The 18,849-nt window shown below is 36.3% G+C and overlaps 1 protein-coding gene across 11 annotated transcripts in view; it reads right to left on the bottom strand.

The window, feature by feature from the left end:
- Positions 1-1,014: 1,014 nt before the first annotated feature.
- Positions 1,015-18,849, bottom strand: part of PJA2 (praja ring finger ubiquitin ligase 2) — a 35,115-nt gene continuing 17,280 nt past the window's right edge. For 9 of the 11 annotated variants that reach the window (XM_074812398.1, XM_074812395.1, XM_074812397.1 and 6 more), the window contains 7 exons: positions 16,887-17,922; positions 13,172-13,357; positions 11,605-11,802; positions 9,270-9,381; positions 3,405-3,519; positions 2,981-3,096; positions 1,015-1,721 (listed from right to left, as the gene is read on the bottom strand). In XM_074812398.1, the coding sequence (XP_074668499.1) occupies positions 1,590-1,721; positions 2,981-3,096; positions 3,405-3,519; positions 9,270-9,381; positions 11,605-11,802; positions 13,172-13,357; positions 16,887-17,922 (1,895 nt within the window). In that variant the 3' untranslated portion in view covers positions 1,015-1,589. Of the gene's footprint in view, positions 1,722-2,158; positions 2,228-2,980; positions 3,097-3,404; positions 3,520-9,269; positions 9,382-10,459; positions 11,146-11,604; positions 11,803-13,171; positions 13,358-16,886; positions 17,923-18,849 lie in introns of those variants that run through there. The other 2 variants (XR_012621620.1, XM_074812405.1) reach the window with 2 other exon arrangements.

The following is an 18,849-nucleotide window of genomic DNA, read 5'->3' as shown; positions in this document are numbered from 1 at the left end:
CTTTGAATTACATAATTGAAAACCTGAGGAGCGGACTCAGGGCAACTGCCACCAATTCTTTGTTCTGCTGCAGTCCACAAGTTACATTGCACAATATGTCACACTACTCAGTATGTCCCTCAGACATGAATATTACTATCTTCTACTGCTAATAAAAGAACATATTAATATTTGTAAAGAAATTAGATACTAAGATGGCAGCCATAATAACTGAGCAGCCAGCGAGCTATTGTAAGATTGTTAGTTTTTAAGGAATCGCTTTTCAAAGAGTTTAATTCACCTTGATTTAAAAGTTACTGGAAAAATCTGTAACTGTTTTAAGAGGGTTTGATTAGACCCCTCATATATTATACTCATGCACGAACATTTTAGGAACTGTGTGTCTACCCAATGGGCACAGAAGAGTTCTTGTGCAGCCATTAGTACACATATACAAATCCAAATATTAACTTTGTCCTGTAATGATTAACCCATGTCCCTTAAAGTTTTTGCATATACTGGAGTATGATTTATAGAAATACATTTTAGAGACGAGTCTTCTCTCCTTTAAAATATTAAGTGTAGCAGAACCCACTGCAATCAGTGCAAATACCAGAAACATGACTAATTTTAAATTTCTGAAATAACTTCACAACTATCCTAACAGCCAAGTATCGAAACATATTTTTCAATTAAGCATGTCAAGTTTCTACTACCTTTTGCAGACTTGAGTACAACAGCCAAAAGTATTTTAACTATATCTGCATTAGAAAGCAATCCCAGCCTTGATGTATATAAAAAAAATATAACTTAAAAAGAGAAAGAGCATGCACACATGCAAGAGAGAGTGCAGGAGACCTAATTAATAGAATGGAATTTAAACACAAATTGAAAGAACCAGCTGCTCAGCTTTTACAGATGCAACTTCTTAGAAATTTAGAACTTCAAATGTTGAAGTTCAATAGTTCATATATGTATTCAGGACACAGGCTTAAAAATGGTGATAGCATTTATAAAAAAAAAGGACAGCAGCAATTTAATAGCACTTTTGACATCAGGAAAAAAGTTTATTATGGAATAAGCTAGTAAGAAATATTGTTCCATTATGCAATTTGTTTCCGATGAAATTAAATTCTACCGCTGCTGGCATCACAGAACATCTTCACATTTGATGCAAATACAAGAAACCAATTAAAGTCACTCAGTGGCACTTACTTTGACAAAAACAAATAGTTCAGTTATATTACGTAAAACAAATTATAAGCGTAACTTTAATAAGCTGCAACTGCACTTCAGCTGCAAGAACTGGAACAAAGTGCCACATTATTTATTTGTTGGAAACATTTATCATAATACAACCTTTACACATTAAAGTTACCAGCAACATTCTGCTAAGAAGGCTGCACGTTCTTCTAACTTAGACTTTGAAAATTTAAGCTACTATTGTAAACCTAAAGAGTTTAGAAAGTCTTGCACTTGCTTTCTAAGCTAAAATATATAATATAGATAGTATTTTACATATAATATTTTATACATAATTGTTTTCACATTGTAATTAAACAGACAAAATGTACATTTTTATTTTGGTGACAAAAATTTAATTTCAGACCCTAGTTTGAAGCTCCTGTAGCACTGTGAACAGAAGATGCTGAATCATGGTTGGATAGAAAGGGAACAGTAGCAGCAGCTGCTTCAGGAAGCACAGGTGCAAGCACATGACGACAAACTGGGCATGTTCCTGACTACAAAAAAAGAGAAAAAACCCAGGTCATTTGCACAGTTTGCATTCAATTCTGTTGAAAAGCTAAAGGTTATTATTTATGAAGTATTTAATGTCCTCACAAAAGCACTGCCTCAAAGTCAAATTTGACTGCATAGCTACTCAGAGCTAAGAGAAACTAATGATCTCAGAAGAAAGCTCTGTTTTGCTTTTACACCAGCTACACAGCAGATACATCAGGCTCTCTGCAAGGTCTTCTTCAAAGAACTGATTTTACAGGTGGGCATTTTCTTTTTGAGTCAAGGATAAACTAGGTACAGCCCAAATCTAACAGGATGGATTTTGTCCTAGTTTTCAGCAAGAGCAGTTTACTATGACAGCAGAAAAAGGCAACACATAATACAAACAGTATCAACACGGTAATCAACTCTATTAAGATAAAAAAAGGTATAAACCCACCAATAACCCATGCTAGAGGTGTTCTGATCTGATCTCCCTAGTCTGAATCAATTAATCTTCCTCTTGTACCTTTTGAGGAAACAATGTGTTACACTGTAGGCTGAGAACTAGAAAGTCCAGGCTCATACTGTGTGTAAAAGAGAGTGCAAGTGCAAAGAAAAAAAAACCACCAATTCATTGATTACAGTTCTTTTAGTCCAGCCTCAGTACGATATAAGCCTTTTTAAGACATTTAGAAGGAAACTGATTACAGATTATGAAAATGAAATTTAATACAATGTAGATTTACCAGAGGTACATTTTTTTAAATTAATCTACAAGCATTCCAGTATTTCTCCCGCCACCCTCAGCCATCAACATAAACAGGCCTGACATTCTGGCAAGACAGATCAGATCCTTTGCTATTCTCAGAGAAGAACAAGCCATCTTCCTTACTTCAAGCTATGAGTACATTAAAGAAAGCTTTTCTCGTACCAAAACAAGTTGTAACTCATGCATCTCTTTCATTCTTACTAAAAGCAGACCATGTTTTTCCCACAAAAATACCCTCTCTATTCAAGAAATGGCCCTTCAGGTGAGTACAGATATAAATTACTTCCCTCACTCACAGTAGGATTTGGTTCCATAATGCATAAAATCAACAGCCAGTTATTTCATAGAATCATAGAATGGTTTGTGTTGGAAGGGACCTCAAAGATCATTTAGCTCCAACCCCCCTGCATTTCATCCCACATTTTCAAAAAGTTACAAACTGTTCTTCCCAGAGGAAGGCAAATACTCAAAAAAACCACACAAAAATCCCACCAGTCCTGGAGTACTTACTTCCTGTAACCAAAGAGTAAGACAAGGTTTGTGAAACAAATGATGACAGGGTAGCTCTGTTACGATTTCATCTTTCACATATTCACTGCAACAGATAGTACAACACTGCTCTTGACCTACACCCATAATGAAGAAAAAGCATTATTATTATTATTGTTTTACACCCAAGACAAGCTCAAATTAAAATACATATATTATCAGCAGTATCATTAATGATTACAAAATACAAATCACACTCCAGTAAAGATGAGTTTTTCAAACTGACCAAAGCTATATTCAGTCTGATTCGTGATTCAAAAGCTCTTAGAACATCATCGTCAGCTGCACAGTAAGTATGTTCAAATACTGCATCTATGTTATTAGAGTAAGCTAAATTTGTTCTTATAAACTTTGTGGAAATTAATTCTTAATTACTTTTCCATACCATCGTGGTCATCTGTGATGATAATCTGTGGCAGACAATCTATGGTTTCTTTAGTAGCTGGTGGGTGAGCCTGTTCAACATCAAATCCAAGCGACTCCAAATGTGCCAGAGCAGTCTGAAAAGGGTGACCAGAGACCAAGTTCTCTTACTCACAAATACAACATTCCATGTAAAAACAAATAAGCAAGAAAAGGAATCCAATTCTAATAGTAATACTTTCCTAAATGGAAGTTATGTCTGTCAGACTAACCATTACATCATTTTTATTTTCATAATAAATGAGATTAAATTGAAGGTCAAAACAGTAACAGCTAAGTTTTCAAGTCTTCTTAAAGTATGTAGACAGAGTCACAATTTATTCTCTAATGAACATTTGTTCATTTCATAAAGTTTCAGAAAAGGTAGCAAGTCAAAAATGTAATAAAGATTTCTCATACAAAACTGTCATTATATTTTGCTTTCTGAAAATAAAAGCATCATTAATGTGCTTCCTGGCTTCAACTATTGAATTAGTCAGATACAAACAAAAAAAAATATTAAGTACCTCAGCTACACTACCAATGTAAGCTTTCAGAAAAAAACAGGATCCACATATATGTTTCTCATCTGTATAATGACATAAAACAGACATAGTGCTCTGAAGTCATCTTGTTTGAAACAAATTATTCACCATACAAAATCTTTAAGATTCTGATGCTACAGCAGGCAGATTTGATGTTTACATCATATATTCAACACCTTAAGACACTAAATGGATCTACAGTAGAAAAAAAATGCAACACAGAACTCAGATTGGTTACACTGACTAAGAAATGTACTAGATATACATGTTTGAACAGCAGAACAAACTGAAACTGAAGAGCCAAGACCACAGAAGCACCGAGTTCATATCCTGAATGAACTAGTCACACTCCTCAACTGCTCAACAACTATTTACTGCTCTAATCAGCATGAAAATTTTTTACTCTAATGGTCACAAAACTCACTAGGTAAGAAGTTTAAGATAATCTGACATTTTTGTAATGTTGGGGGTAGGCCTAACTAAAAAACCAAAAATATACTAGAGAAACATTGGGTTATACACAAACATGCACCTTCAGTAGTCTTTCCTCTTAAACTAGAGAAAGCTACTAGAGCTGCAGCCTAAAACTACTCCTGCACTTTTATCACAGTGGCAAGGTAGCTCAGGCAACCATCCCACCACGGATCCAAACTTGCAGGTTTACACCTATAGTCAAATGTCTGCGGCAGCAGAGAGATCAGCATGAGCTAACGGACAAATATTTACAGCTCCTACTGTCACATGTATTCTGTTAGAAAACTACTAATTTAAAGCAAATCCTTGGACAGTTTTCTCCAGTGCAGTATGCAAGTCCACCTGCAAAACAGGTACACTCCTCCAATTTAACAGCTTAAAAATATTCAACTCTGCCACAACAGACAATACTTACCAACATCAAGGTGATTTTAGTATTTGTAATGGCATTTTGCTATAGCTGCAATGGTCTGAGAACAATTTGTAGGTAAAAACATTATACTAGATTAACTACTATAGAAGTAAAAATTAGACAAGATCCCAAGAACACAGAAGGATGAAATATTCCCCATGCATCAAACCTCTCTGTCTGTATGCAGTATTAGTACTCTCAAAAAAGCATTGTATTGTTTGCTTTCGAAAGCTATACAAAAGAAACATCACAGACAGAAAGCCATTACAATGACTCTGATGCTTAAAACCACATCTTCAAAGCACAGCAAAGAAGTGTCCCTTTTACAACTTTTATAAGATATCTTTATAATTTCAAAAATACCTTTATTTCCTTCCTCTTATTACTTGTGCAACTGCTTACTGCTCCATGTACCATAAACCAAATGCTGGACACTGCTAAAAACAGGAGTGCTATAGCCTACACGGGTTTGAGCTCCTCATGTGTGAATCAGCACAGGAAATAAATGCAGTCACTGACACTGCAGAGACACCCAACCTGTTCTATACTGCTAACGAAGTAAAACAAACACTCCCAGTGAAGCCATTTCTTTAAAACAAATGGAAGTAAAAACAAACATACATACAGGCTGTTACATTTTAGGATTCCAGAGTCTTATAGAACATAGCTTTTAAAAAAAATATTTAATATATTCACTACTTGTCTCCTCTAAGTGTCACAATAATTGGGACGTATCTCCCCTCCCACCCCCAGTTAAGGTATACTTGAATTCTGGATGCATTATCATGTCACATCCCTTTCAAGCGTTTCATGGCTACAGTAAATTAGTTTGCTGGATAGAGAAATTATCAGAAAATTTTCTGAGCTATAGTAGATTCTCAATCAATTATGTTGTGGAAAAGGTGAAAAAGATTTGGTTAATGAATCTACTATTTTAGTTAAGAGAATTATGGGAAACTTAAGGACATGGATTAAGTAAATCAGTAACAGGTTGAATGAAGTCCCAGTCATTAGACAGATTATTAATGATGTTATAATTAAACTCAACCCAATCTGTTAATCAAATCATAATAATACTTAAACCTAGTCAAAGCTCAGACTTCTCCATTACAAAACCTCTGGTGTAAAAATACTTATTACTGGGAAGCAGATGGGTTACTTTTTAAACTTGAAGCAAAAGCAGAGGTATGTTGCACTCATAAGGTAGAATCAGACTAAGCAAGATTTAAATAACAGCTGTTTGCTCTAGAGCCAGACCTAAATAATACTGAAATAGCATAACTGGCAACAAGTAGCCTATTAGAAATTCCATTATAAATATATAGATAGTATGTAACTGCAAAGTGGCAAACCATCTTGGGGTATAGTTGTTCAAACAGGGAAAGAAAACACACATGCAAGCAGTAAGATCTGGAATGTGAGAACAAAAAGTTGTAGAAAAAGCAGGAAAGGTAATCTGGTGAAACTCAAATCTAATCATCCTGCAGAAAAAATGCCTAGCAAAACCAGAACAAGTTCTGATTCCCAAAATAAGATTAACTATGTCAAGAACAGATTAAATCACTCCCTTTACTCTTGCGGAGAGGGATGAGGAGCATAAAATACCAGTTGTGAGGAAGAAAGAACTAGCTTCAATGCTCACTTCCCTGAAACAGCTCTCAAGCCTGATCATCTTGACCGTAGTTATTAAAATACCCCTCACAGTGATCTCTAACTCCCTACTTGATACATATATATATAGTTGCAACAAACTGCAGGATAAAAATTGTCATATTACAAACATTTTCTATATACCCTATAAATGGAAAATCAAAAATTGCATTTTCTAGCAGAAAGCAAAGACATTTTCAACAATCTCTCCTATGCTAACTTGAAAAGTTAGTTCAGGTTGGGTTTTGCATAACAAAAGAAACTGATTTTTTTAAAGAATTTTTTTTTCCCCCTGAAAATGCTGTACATTTTGGATATCTGAGCAAGCACTGTGACCACAGTTCCAAAAATAAGGAAACGGCTTTGTAACACTGAGATATTTACTATTTTAATGGAACATTTTACAGTTTTAAATTTGCAGAACACACTTCTACATCTTAATCTACAACTGTCTGACAACCAGGAAAGTTGTGTTCCAGGAAAACAAGTTTCTAGTCTATGTTAATCCAGTCAGGGACAGGGTCACATCATATTTTATTAAGAGACTACACTGGACTAGCCATTTGAAAGTCCTATTTTTCCTATTTTCTAGAAAGCAGAATACATTATATCTTGATCCTGTCTACATCTTGTTGTGGTCACTGAAATATAGGATCTCAGCAAACAATTGCAATTAATTCTGGATAGATAGACATTACAGAGCCTTTTTTTTTTCCCTCACTTTCTCTCAACTTCCAGAAATATTTGATATTACCCAAGAGAAATGTTCAACAGTTTTGGGTAATCCTTGCTCTTATTTTCTGAACAATTTTAGTAACCATCTTCATACTGGAAAGAGAGGTGCTCTATATATTCTGCTTGAGACTTGGTGAAGTATTCGGAATTCTTACTCAAAATCCATGTTGTCCATTTAGTCACAGATTATACAGCTGTTCCTTCTACTACTCAGTTACCATCTCCTGCTGACTAATTCCAATTATGCCAAACATCTATGCCCACCATAAAGTTTTAGACCCTTAAGTGCTAATTTCAAGCACAAATAGTATTTAAGGGAATTGGCTTTCCCTCTTGTCCATCATCCACAGTGACCTGTACCACAGGTACCAGAGAATAATTGCCTTTGTAGTCATCTACCTGCTTGCCAAGTGTGTTCAGTAGCACACTGTTCCTGGTGACACTACCATAATTACAGCATCTTCTCAGCCAGACATGCACATAGCCACCTAGGATTGCTTTTAGAGGTCAGCCTGACAAGAGTGTACATGTTTCTTCTGACAGAGTAACTTGAAAAATGTTACACAATAGTAAGAAAAACTCAAGAGCCATAACATCCTCAGGCTCCTCTTCAAGTGTTACCATATAGATTAAAATAAAGAAAATATGTGATTAGTTTCCCCTCTCTACACAGATCGTTTTGCTTTGGTGCAAAGGAGAAGGTCCACTGCTTCTGTAGTTCTGTTCTTTTTGATGTCTTGAAAACCAGCAGCTATGAGAGACAAGGAATTTTCTTTATCCAACTTCAAAATACTGCTTTTGTAGTATGGATATCAACAGACTTCCTGCACATTAATAAGCAGTTCTGACGTGTCTTCAGACAAGTAATGCTAACAAGATCCTACACAGCTGGAGAAGACCCTATAGCACTTGATCATTTATAATGCTGACCTCCCATATCCCTTGGGAGATGAACAATACCTCAAAATTGAATGACTGCCAACTTCAGGGAAGAGCCCTTCCGCCCCCATGGAAAATCCTCACGAAGTTTATTTACAAAATCGTTGATTTTGCATTTATCCATGGGGGGGAAAAAAAAATTATCCATGATTGTTCCACTGACTGTCAGCTTTAGAAAGCATTTTAAAGTGTCCTTGGTATTTTATCTGCAAGCACACTATGACATACAGTTTGCCCTGTTCACCCCTTTTAACTAAGAGCTAGTCAAACTGCCCCTTGCTGCCCCTAAACTCATGTCACACACACAACATTAAATTTAATTGTTGTAACAGCATATTATATGCCTACACATCATTTAACTCTTATTTTGATAAATACCCTGCAGGGGAGATTTCTGGCAGTGCAAAAATTGTCACATTGCATCAAACTGTACTTCAGCTACCTCCATATTTACTCTGATGGTGATCAACATCAGGTAACACAGAAAAGACAAAGATCATAACCGTGCTGGTTTTCGGTAACAAATGCTCTGGTTTATCTGAAGTCAGACAGATGAAATTAGATTACGAAAAGGTAAAGATAAAAGGCTTTTTTGCTTTTCAGTCATTTGTTTTTTGTGTCTTTTTTTATTTAAAACATATGGAGTCAAGACAGTCAAACAAAGAAAAGTCTTCTACTGAGGAATAAAAGTATGAGAAATCCAATCGTACTCTTGCAAAAAAAAAAAAAAAAGCTCAGACAATTCTCAGGCACAGATCCAGGTATGAACTTTCCTTTGTTATGTAGGGAATTTGGCAACATTCTTTAGAATAATTTAAACGGCATATGTCTATACAGGTAGAAAACAGTATCTTTTTTTTCATTTAAGAGGAAATAAATGTATATTCTAAAAGGAGTAGCACCAATCAATGACTTCTTGCACTACATCATTTGAAAGAACTTCCAACTTTTTATGTTTGCAGACCTGAAAGTTCAAGCTAAAACAGGAAAGTAATTTTTTCCCTGATTTTCAGATCATGCTGAAAAAGGATTCAGTAATAAAAACTTATGTCACAATATCACTGATATAATACCATCAAGAATATTTTAATACCTCCATAGCTTGTTGTAATTGTCCCTCTAGTGCCATAAATGTGAGAAACTGAGGATTCACATAAGGAAAGGCTTGAGCAAGTCCTAGGCCATCACCAAACTCATCAAGTAGTCTGAAAAAAATGAGTTAGGAAACACAGTCTTTATTTCAGACTAAATAGTAATAACATGAGGGCTGGATACATCAATTTACTGCACATCACCTGTTAACAACTGTGTGTGTATACTCTCATGAGGTGGTTGTGTTGGGTTGACCATGGCTGGCTGCCAGATACCCATTCAGCTGCTCTCTCACTCCTCCACCTCAACTGGACAGGCATGTAAATAAGACTAAAGGCTCATGGGTTAAAGACAGGGGGATCACTTGCCAATCACCATCATGGGCAAAACAGACTCAACTTAAGGCAGAACCTTAACTTAACTGAAAGGTTGAACCAGATGATCTTTTGAGGTTCCTTCCAGCCTAGGCTATTCTATTGATTCTATGAATTTATTGCCAATAAAAATGAACTTGGATGGTGAGAAACAAAGACAAAAATGAAAACATCTTCCCCTTAGCCCTCCTTTTCCTACTAGGCTCAACTTCACTACTTCATTCCTGACTCCCCTATGTCCCTCTACCCCAAGCAGCGCAGAGGGACAGGGCATGGGGGTTGTGGTCAGTCTGTGGCAGTTCCTGTCTGTCACTCCTCCCTCCTCACACGGTTCCCTTGCTCCAGTGTAGGGTCCCTCTCATAGGCTGCAGTTCTTCAGGGTAAACCTGCTCCTGCATGGGTCTTTCCCACAAGCTGCAGTCCTTCACTAATTACTTGAGCATGGGCTCTCTACAAGCACAGTTCCTTCAGCAAATACCTACCTGCTCCACTGTGGTCTTCTCCAGGACTACAGGGGAATCTTTCCTCCAACACCTGGAACACCTCCTCCCCCTTCTTCTCTCACCTTGGTGTCTGCAGGGTTGTTTCTCTCACATTGTCCTCACTCCTCTCTCTCTCACAGTCTGCTGTGCAGCATTTTTTACCCTTTTTTAAATACTTTCCCAGAGGCACCATCCTGCAGTGGGTCTGCTGGAGCCAGCTGGAATCAGCTGTGTCCCACACGGGGCAGCCCTGGCCTCTTCTCACAGAGGCTGACCTGCAGCACCCCCTTCAGCACCTGCTCCCAGTACAGTGATACACTTAAGACAATACAGACTTCAGAAGAACATGACAGGAGCTTTTACTGTTGACTACTCCAAAGTAAAAGGGCATACAGTTCAGCTAATAAATTTCATATGTATGCTATTAAGCTCATTTTACAACTAGCGTTCAGATTTTGATTGCATTGTGTGTCACAATTCATAGCTTGGCAGCTGCTTTGAGTTCTGTTTTCAGCATTCAGAGATCAAATCTTAAAGTGGGCACAAGCAAAATCATGTACTGATCTGTGTATACTCAACAGACAAAACTTAACAGACTATTAAAGAAGCATTTTCCTTCCTATTTTGAGTAATTAGGTAGCTTACCAATGTTAACCTCCAACACTTAAAAGCCAGCTTTTGTCCATATCCTACAATTCCTTTGCTAGCTTGCTGCCTGGCGCTGTAAGAACATGCGTCTTCTAACTTGGACCCTCATGCATTAGTCCTTGCTGTGCTTTTTCACAATATAACTTCACAAGAAGAACTTACCAGTGGTTTTGATATGTCTAGGATGTAGTTTATAATACTTTTAATAAATAGAAGAGAGCAAGCATTAAATCTCTCACTGGAAATCATCCTGTCTAGCTTACTCTTACTTTAAAACAAATGCATTATAATATTCTAGGATTAGGCTGTGCAAGTGGCTCCGATCACTTTCTTCCTGGTATTTGCAGAATATATTGCAATATTCTTCAGTAATCTAATGACAGAAAATTGAGTGAAGCATTCAAAATTATGATAATATTAAGTAAGTGCGTGGCATTTCAAAGTAATAACGTTTAACACCAGTTGCAAAAGAGGAAAAGACCAATTATAAAACAGCATTGACTTGAATGCTGATTACATTCATATTGCTTTACTTGTTATACTTCCAGTATACTTACCATCTTGAAAGTTAATGAAAAAGTACACACATCCCTTGAATATTCAGTGCACCAAAATTTTCTCAGATCACAGCCTGATTTAGCATATCTACATCTTTTTTCTCTCATTAGAAGATACATAGCACTTGAAGTACTTTAAACGTTAAAGCTTAGATTATCCGCCTTTGAAGTACATGCATACTGATAGCCATGAGTATTTCTGACACCTTACATAAAAAGCAAAACAGTAACTGAAAAACCTCTGAAATTAATGCAGAAAACTATCAAAGGCATACCTCCACTCCACATCCAGGTCTTCACTCACACTGGAGTCATCCTCAAGGTTGTTATTTCCATCCAACAGGAAGAATCCAGGATGCATGAAATCAGTAACTAGATCATTTTCTTCATCACTGCTACTTTCTACTTCTCCCCGGTACTGTAACCAGGGAATCTCTCCTTCCTCCAAAGAAAGATCAGGGAATGCCTGTTGCCTTCAAATAAACAAATGAAAAGCTAAAAGTAAAAAGCTAGAAATCTTACTAATACATGCAAGCAACAAAAGATGCACATATTACAGGGGCTAAAGATGCATATTTCCCAGACTGCAGAGTCCCAGATTAGGAATTTAGTATTTGCTGTAAAAACCAAGAAACTCCCAGTGGTATCAGTTCCAGACTCAGAATCTAGTACATCCATGACTGTATGGCAGAATTCTTACGCTTTCCCTAGTACAGGCAATATCCCTGCCAGGGCTAGTAAATTTGGTACTAAAGATTCATCCACAATTTCCTAAAGCCACTAAAATGAAAAGCTCTCTTGACACCCTGGAACAGCCTTTATGGGGAAGGTTGGCCTGAATGCAAAGAGATACTATCTGCAAGAGAAGCTATTTGTATAAGAAGAAAGACTGTTCTCCCTGGATTTTCTAGAGAAGCACAAGTCACCTGGATGTTTAGAGCCACAGGGCTGAGTCCCACTTTCCTTATCAAAGGGCAAATAAACATGAATCATGTTAGAAATGGGTACATTTGCAGGCTGTTCATATCAAAGAAAGCTAAGAGCACACAGGTCCATTGTTGTTGTTCTGAAACAGATGGGTTTTTGTAATGTTGTCATAAAACCACACTAATTCTCCAAACCTCAAGAGACAGCGATACTAAAAAAGCAGTAACAGTGATTTGGACTGCCTGGTAAAAGGTACTGTCTACCTAAGAGTGGAAGAAGCTGAAAGGACAATTAAGCATGGCTTGTTGCTTTATAAAGACCCAAACTAAGAATATAAGGTCAAGATTAGATGCTTAGGAAAACAAAACTTTCCTTGGCTATTTATAGCTACAAACTTTGACTTGCAACAAAGGCATATATATTTTATAAAGTAAAGTACTGAACGACTGAAAAATATGCAAGTTCTCAGCAAGCAAGCAGTTCAAGTTTACTATAATCACTGATAGGGCTGCAGAAACAAAGACCAGCCGTAGAATATGAGAAGCAAACAACTGCTTCACCAAGAGTACTAAGTAGTATCAGAAGATGTGCATGTAACGTATGTGTTTTTACAATTAACTTGCCTAATCTGGCTTTTTGAAGTTGGTATATTCAGCCTATTATCCCTACTGACACTAAATGTCAATGCCCTCTCACTATTTCTGTATCTTTCATAAAATAGAATTGTTTGCACGACATGCCATTTTTTCCCTTTTTACGTACAACTACTCAGATTATTTTGATGTAGGCAAATGATTATTGCTGATATAGTAACTACTTTTAGAATTGATGTTATCCTGTGTAGCATCATGTGGATATTGTGTTACTGCTGATGTCAGAACTTATAGGAAGTTAGCTAACAAAATAAAACCATACCCTCCTTGGAAACAGAAGTTTGTGTTCTCGTCTTCTACACCACTGCTGCTGCTCTGCACTTCAGGCTCACCTTCCTCCCTGCCTGGGACAGTTGCCCAGCTCTCATCACTTGAAGACTGGTCTTTTTCTGTAGCAGTAAAATAGGTAGGCACAGCTGTAGACCATTCTCCATCACTGCATTCTGAGCTGCAATTTAAACAAGGCAATGGGGTGTGAATTTAAACACTGCTTTAGGCAAAAGAAAACAAACACAAACATTCTGCGATTTTCTACTTCTCTATTGCTCTCAATATAGACTATTTTTTCTAGAAAAAAATCATTATTTTCTATGTATAGATGTATTACAAGGCAAGTATACCTAAAGAGCTGTTTAAAAAAATCAGTTCCTACAAGAATTCTGCCCACAGCACTTTGGAAAAATGTTTTGTTCTTCCCCTTCCACATTTGCAGAGTACATGAAACAACGCAGGAATATAAATCTAGACCCACTATACACATCCTTTTCCAAGAACACAAAGAGAAAACAGCAGCAGTGACACTGAGAGCACCAATGCTTGCTTAACAAACAGCAAGCAATGTCAGCCTTACCTCTCAGCCAAACAAAACTTACAACAACAGTAAAACAAAAGTAAAACAAAACTTAAAACAAATGTAAAAGCTCTCATAACCTCTATATCATATACAATGGTCACTTTTTTGTAATCATACAAAGATACAATGGATCACTTACTGCAAATTACATAATTCACAACAGATGAATGGCAGGGAGTTTTTCAATGACAATTTTGCTCAGTCACCACATAGGAAAAGGCAGTAAATAATAAGTTGTGGGCAGCATAAAATAATAGTGGTTAGCAGAATCTCAAGAAGGATGAACTTATCTACCTTTGGTAATGCCACTTAGAAGGTTCATTCAATACTAACAGTGACAGCTGACACCTACCAAAATTCAAAGTATAGTCAACTAGCTATATCACTTCAAAAAGTTATAGAAAACTAATACGTGAACAGCAAACATGTTTAATAAAGCACATCCTACACAACAATCCACAACACCTGCAGTTCAGTTTTCAATCTGTTAAACCCAGTATGTCTATATGTATCAATGTTATCTTCCCACCTACAAACTCACTTTAAAGAAACCCTCCTTGTATCTAATATTACAAGTACATGCCAACACAACTTGCTATTTAATGAATTACAAGTACTCTTGAAAAGACTGCACATTATACAGTGCAAGTTTTACAAGAATAACAAAGATCAAGAAAAACTATATAAAAGCATTTTAATTTGAAGCAGGAATATATTCTATCACAATTTTGACAACTAGTGAAAGTAATGGAAATGAGAATATTCATTAACTTTGGGCTATTTTAAAGGATTACTTTACAATAGAAAACATCTGTTAATAAATTCTGATGTGCCGTCTAATGCATTTTATATTGCACCAACTTGAATACTGTGTTTAGTTATGGATCTCTCACTACAAGAAAGACATTGAGGTACTGGAGCGTGTCCAAAGAAGAACAACGAAGCTGGTGAAGGGTCTAAAGAACAAGTCTTATGAGGAGCGGCTGAGGAAATGGCATGTTCAGACTGGAGAAAAGAAGGCTGAGGGGAGATCTTATCATTCTCTACAGCCACCTGAAAGGAGGTTGTAGTGAGGTGGGTGTCAAGTCTCTTCTCCCAAATAACAAGCCATAAGATGAGAAGCAATGGCCTTAAGTTGCTCCAGGGGAGGTTTAGATTGGCTATTAGGAAAAATTCCCTCACCAAAAGTGTTGTCAAGCACTGGAACAGGCTGCCCAGGGACATGATTGAGTCACCAGCTCTGCAGGTATGTATAGATGTGGCACTTAGGGACATGGTTTAGTGGTGGACTTGGCAGTGTGAGGTTTACAGTTGGACTTGATTTTAAAGATCTTTTCCAACCTAAATGATTCTATGATTCTAACATAAGCTGAATACTAACATTTTATAACCTTTTGATTTGTTTGTTTGGGTTTTGGGAGTTGTTTCTTTTAAAAAAAAAAGGTTGTCTAAGCATACTATAAGACTAGCCCAAATACTCAAACCTCTTATTTTAGTTCTCTGTATTTTACAATCCAGAAATTATTTTCAACACTTATAATAATATTCCTATGTTGATAGTCAAATTTATTCTCTTTAAAGTTTATACAGAAACTCTAATTCAAACCAGAAAAGAGGATATGCCTAAAGTCATTAATATCGAAAAAAAGGAAGAACATTGAATGTGTGTATTTCAACACTTAGGATTTAACTGCGCCTAATTCTGCAGAGATGCAGAAAGTCACTTAATGGTTAGAGAGTTACAGACTTGTCACTTGCCAAAAGCGTAACACATTAACTTGTTCAGCCTGTAGCTTGACACATATGTCAATTTTGCTTTTTATGCAGCTATATATGTATATTTAAACATGTAACATCGTTTAATCCTTTAAACATAAAACTTTGCCTTTTGAGAGTGGAAAAACATATTACTCCATTGCACAGAGTAAACATTTACAATTCACTTCATAAGGGTAAGGTTTTTGAGGGTTTAGAACACAAATTATGTTTTTTTTAAAGAACACATGCTTCCTGTTTAGTGGTTCAGTTATTGCCATCATGACTAACATAGTCACTTTCATATATGCAATCTGTATTTCTTTTTGTCATGCTACAACAACTCGTCATTTAGCATCATGGAAGACAATGCTATAATTGCAAAATACAGTCCATTTCCTCTATTGTATTTTAGTCTTCTAGTAGAAGCATTTTGGAAGGGAAAAAGAAAAGATTATGCAGTAATAACTTTTTTTAAAAAGTAAACCTTACAAGGAAGAAGAGGATCCTTCTTTTGCAAGTCCACCTATATCTTTAATAAGAAAAAAATAAGTCTACTACCCCATTTACACCTCAAGGATTTTGTTCTCTCGTAATTTGGACTCTCAAATATTTTAAAGACAAGAGTTTATGCAGATCAATTTTCATGCTGCTCTCTCTACAAAAGCAGCGGAAACACAATCTACTCAGCAGGTTAGTTTATAAAGCCTGTATGACAAGCACACACAAAAAAAGCCACATCAATATCCAGAAGACATGTCTTGTAAAGAATGCAGTGGGAACAGAAACAGCAAGATGAAAGCAAACTAGAAGAAAAGTGTGGGGGGGAGGAATCAAACAAAAACCATCATAAACACTACTGCATTTACAGTAAATGAACAGAAGGTTAGAATTTTTGTTACCCTCAAATAGCTCAGCTACATAACTCCAATTCACAGGGAAAAGTTCTTAACCAGCATTATATGAATAAAAGTTAATCAACACAAGGTTTATCCAAATTATTCTGTCTTCTGGGTAGAAAGCCCAAAACAGGAAGAGCCTGAATACTGCTTCTGGTGTCCAGGTTGGAGCCATTTGTAGATCTGTATTCATTAACAGTTACTTTAGAAACACCTACTAGTCTAAACAATTTAAAAGAAGGGATTATAGGCAATCCTATCAAGTTATTTTTCAGATATGATAAGGAAGACTAGTAATTTCTTTCAGAAGGCTGGAGACAAGAATATACATAGGCTGTCATGTAGAACATTGAGATTTGATGGCAAAGAGAACAAATTCTGAAAATAACAAGTCTTGAAGGGAACTTTCAAAGACCCTTAAATTACACAAAAGATTCGATACTAATACAGTTATAAAAAAGAAATTTTACCTGTATTCATCTTTGTGGGACACTGATAAGTGTCTGCTGCTGTCTTCAAACTCATTCCAAAAGTCTATAACACTTTTTTGTTCTTGAGCTGCTGCATTTTTCCTTAGGTCTATTTCTGTGTTCTTCCGATGACCTTCGTAGTCTCTTGAGTCAAAGAAGATACTAGAACTCATCTCTTCTTTGCTGGCACACTCAGCATGGCCTTGCTGGACTTCAGCAATTTCAATTCTTCTCCAGGAATCACTTTCTTCAACACCATTAGGGAGAAGCTTCTCTCTCTCCAACTGTTTTGCAGTATTTTGTTTCCTTATTTTAGGTCTCACTACACACTCAGGTGAATTACCTTCATCAATCTTTCCATCACTGACATTTAATTCATTAGCAATTGCTATAGGGGTTCTGATGCCAGCATCTGCTATACTTTGCATCTGCTGTATTTCATAATTGACATCACTTGGGTTACTTTTCGGTATAGCTTGATCTTCAGCAGACAATTTAAATGTCCTGTTGTTTGGACATGTCAAGTCTGAATAATATGTCATTAAGGGCATTGGTCCTGCTGCTTCACAACATTCTCTAGAAACACTGTGGTCGAGAGCAGACAATCGGGACTCTAAGTCAGTAAAACACTCTATTCCTTTTTCTAACTCAGAAAGCATGTTATCTAGTGTTCCCTGAAACACACCTGCTTCTTCTCTTGGCAAAGAAAAACTGTCTTGAGCATCATCTTCCTCTCCATCACTGCTATCTGGCTCATAAGAGTCAATGTTTACAAAAGCAATTCCATTCTGACCATTCAAATCATTATGCTCTCCAGATGCATATTCTGCAAGGTCCTCAGATTTTCCATAAGTATTCATAAAGTTCCATGAGATCTGGCTGCCTTCCAGGCCATAAGGGAATAGAGAAAACGATGATGTGTTCGCTTCAAAAGTTTGGCTTGATACACTTTGGCAAACGGGCTCTCCAGTTCCAGTATTTTCTGACAAAGGCTCATCTAGTAAACCACGAGAAACTGGAACCAATGGACTGGAACCTTCACAGAAAGTTGTAAGAAAGAACACACTGGAATAATCAAAACTAAGTGAAATATTGTCTTCTACAACATCCGCTCATGAAAAAGAAAGGATAGTTCACTAGGACTGCAGTGCAATTTGATAAACATTTACTAAGTAATTCTTCACTGATATATTTACGTTCTCATTTATATGTTAAGCATACAGAAATAGACTTAAATGAGCCAATTTCAGCTCAGACTGATAGAAAAAAACAAGTATTAAAGGAATACATTCATAAGCAGCATTTTTACATTGTTTATATAAAAGGGAATTTTAAGATGAGAACAGGAAGTCTGGAAAAACACTAGAAGATTAAAAAAGCTACAACATTGTTTGCCATAAGTTAAAAATTGGACTATTCATTAACTGGTTAAATTGTGCCTCCTGCCACAATCAGATAAAGCCATTTATCACTACTAAAGATTATATATTAATAGCACTATATTTTGTACATGCAGCTGTGATAGCAACTCCCCACAAGAAGAAAATAATAGCAGGGATGAATGTGGAATTACAGTTAGTAGTTACCATAATTACAAATTCATTTTGGTTACATTACTCTTGAACACCTCTTGCACACCTCTTGCATAAAGGGACAATAAATATCAAACCCAGCAGCAAGAGTTAAAGAATGTAAAAACATGTATGCTGCTTCAACTACAAAATTAATGTTTAATTCAAGTCATTTGTAAATTTCTAACCAAGACAATAGTCCAAACTAATTTTGAACATATAATGGCTTGCATAACTTGAGAGTACTTAAAATTTTTATGTTGATATTAAGAGATTTGGAAACTTAACTACAAAACCAAAAAAAAACCCCACACATGGTTAATTGAAAGGATTCCCTAGCATGTTATTTTTAAAACAGGTGGAGGTAATAAACCATGTAAAATGAGTGTTCC

This window comes from Strix aluco, chromosome Z (assembly GCF_031877795.1).
Source record: "Strix aluco isolate bStrAlu1 chromosome Z, bStrAlu1.hap1, whole genome shotgun sequence".
Taxonomy (NCBI): Eukaryota; Metazoa; Chordata; class Aves; order Strigiformes; family Strigidae; genus Strix; species Strix aluco.
This window is presented reverse-complemented; position numbering and strand designations above follow the sequence as displayed.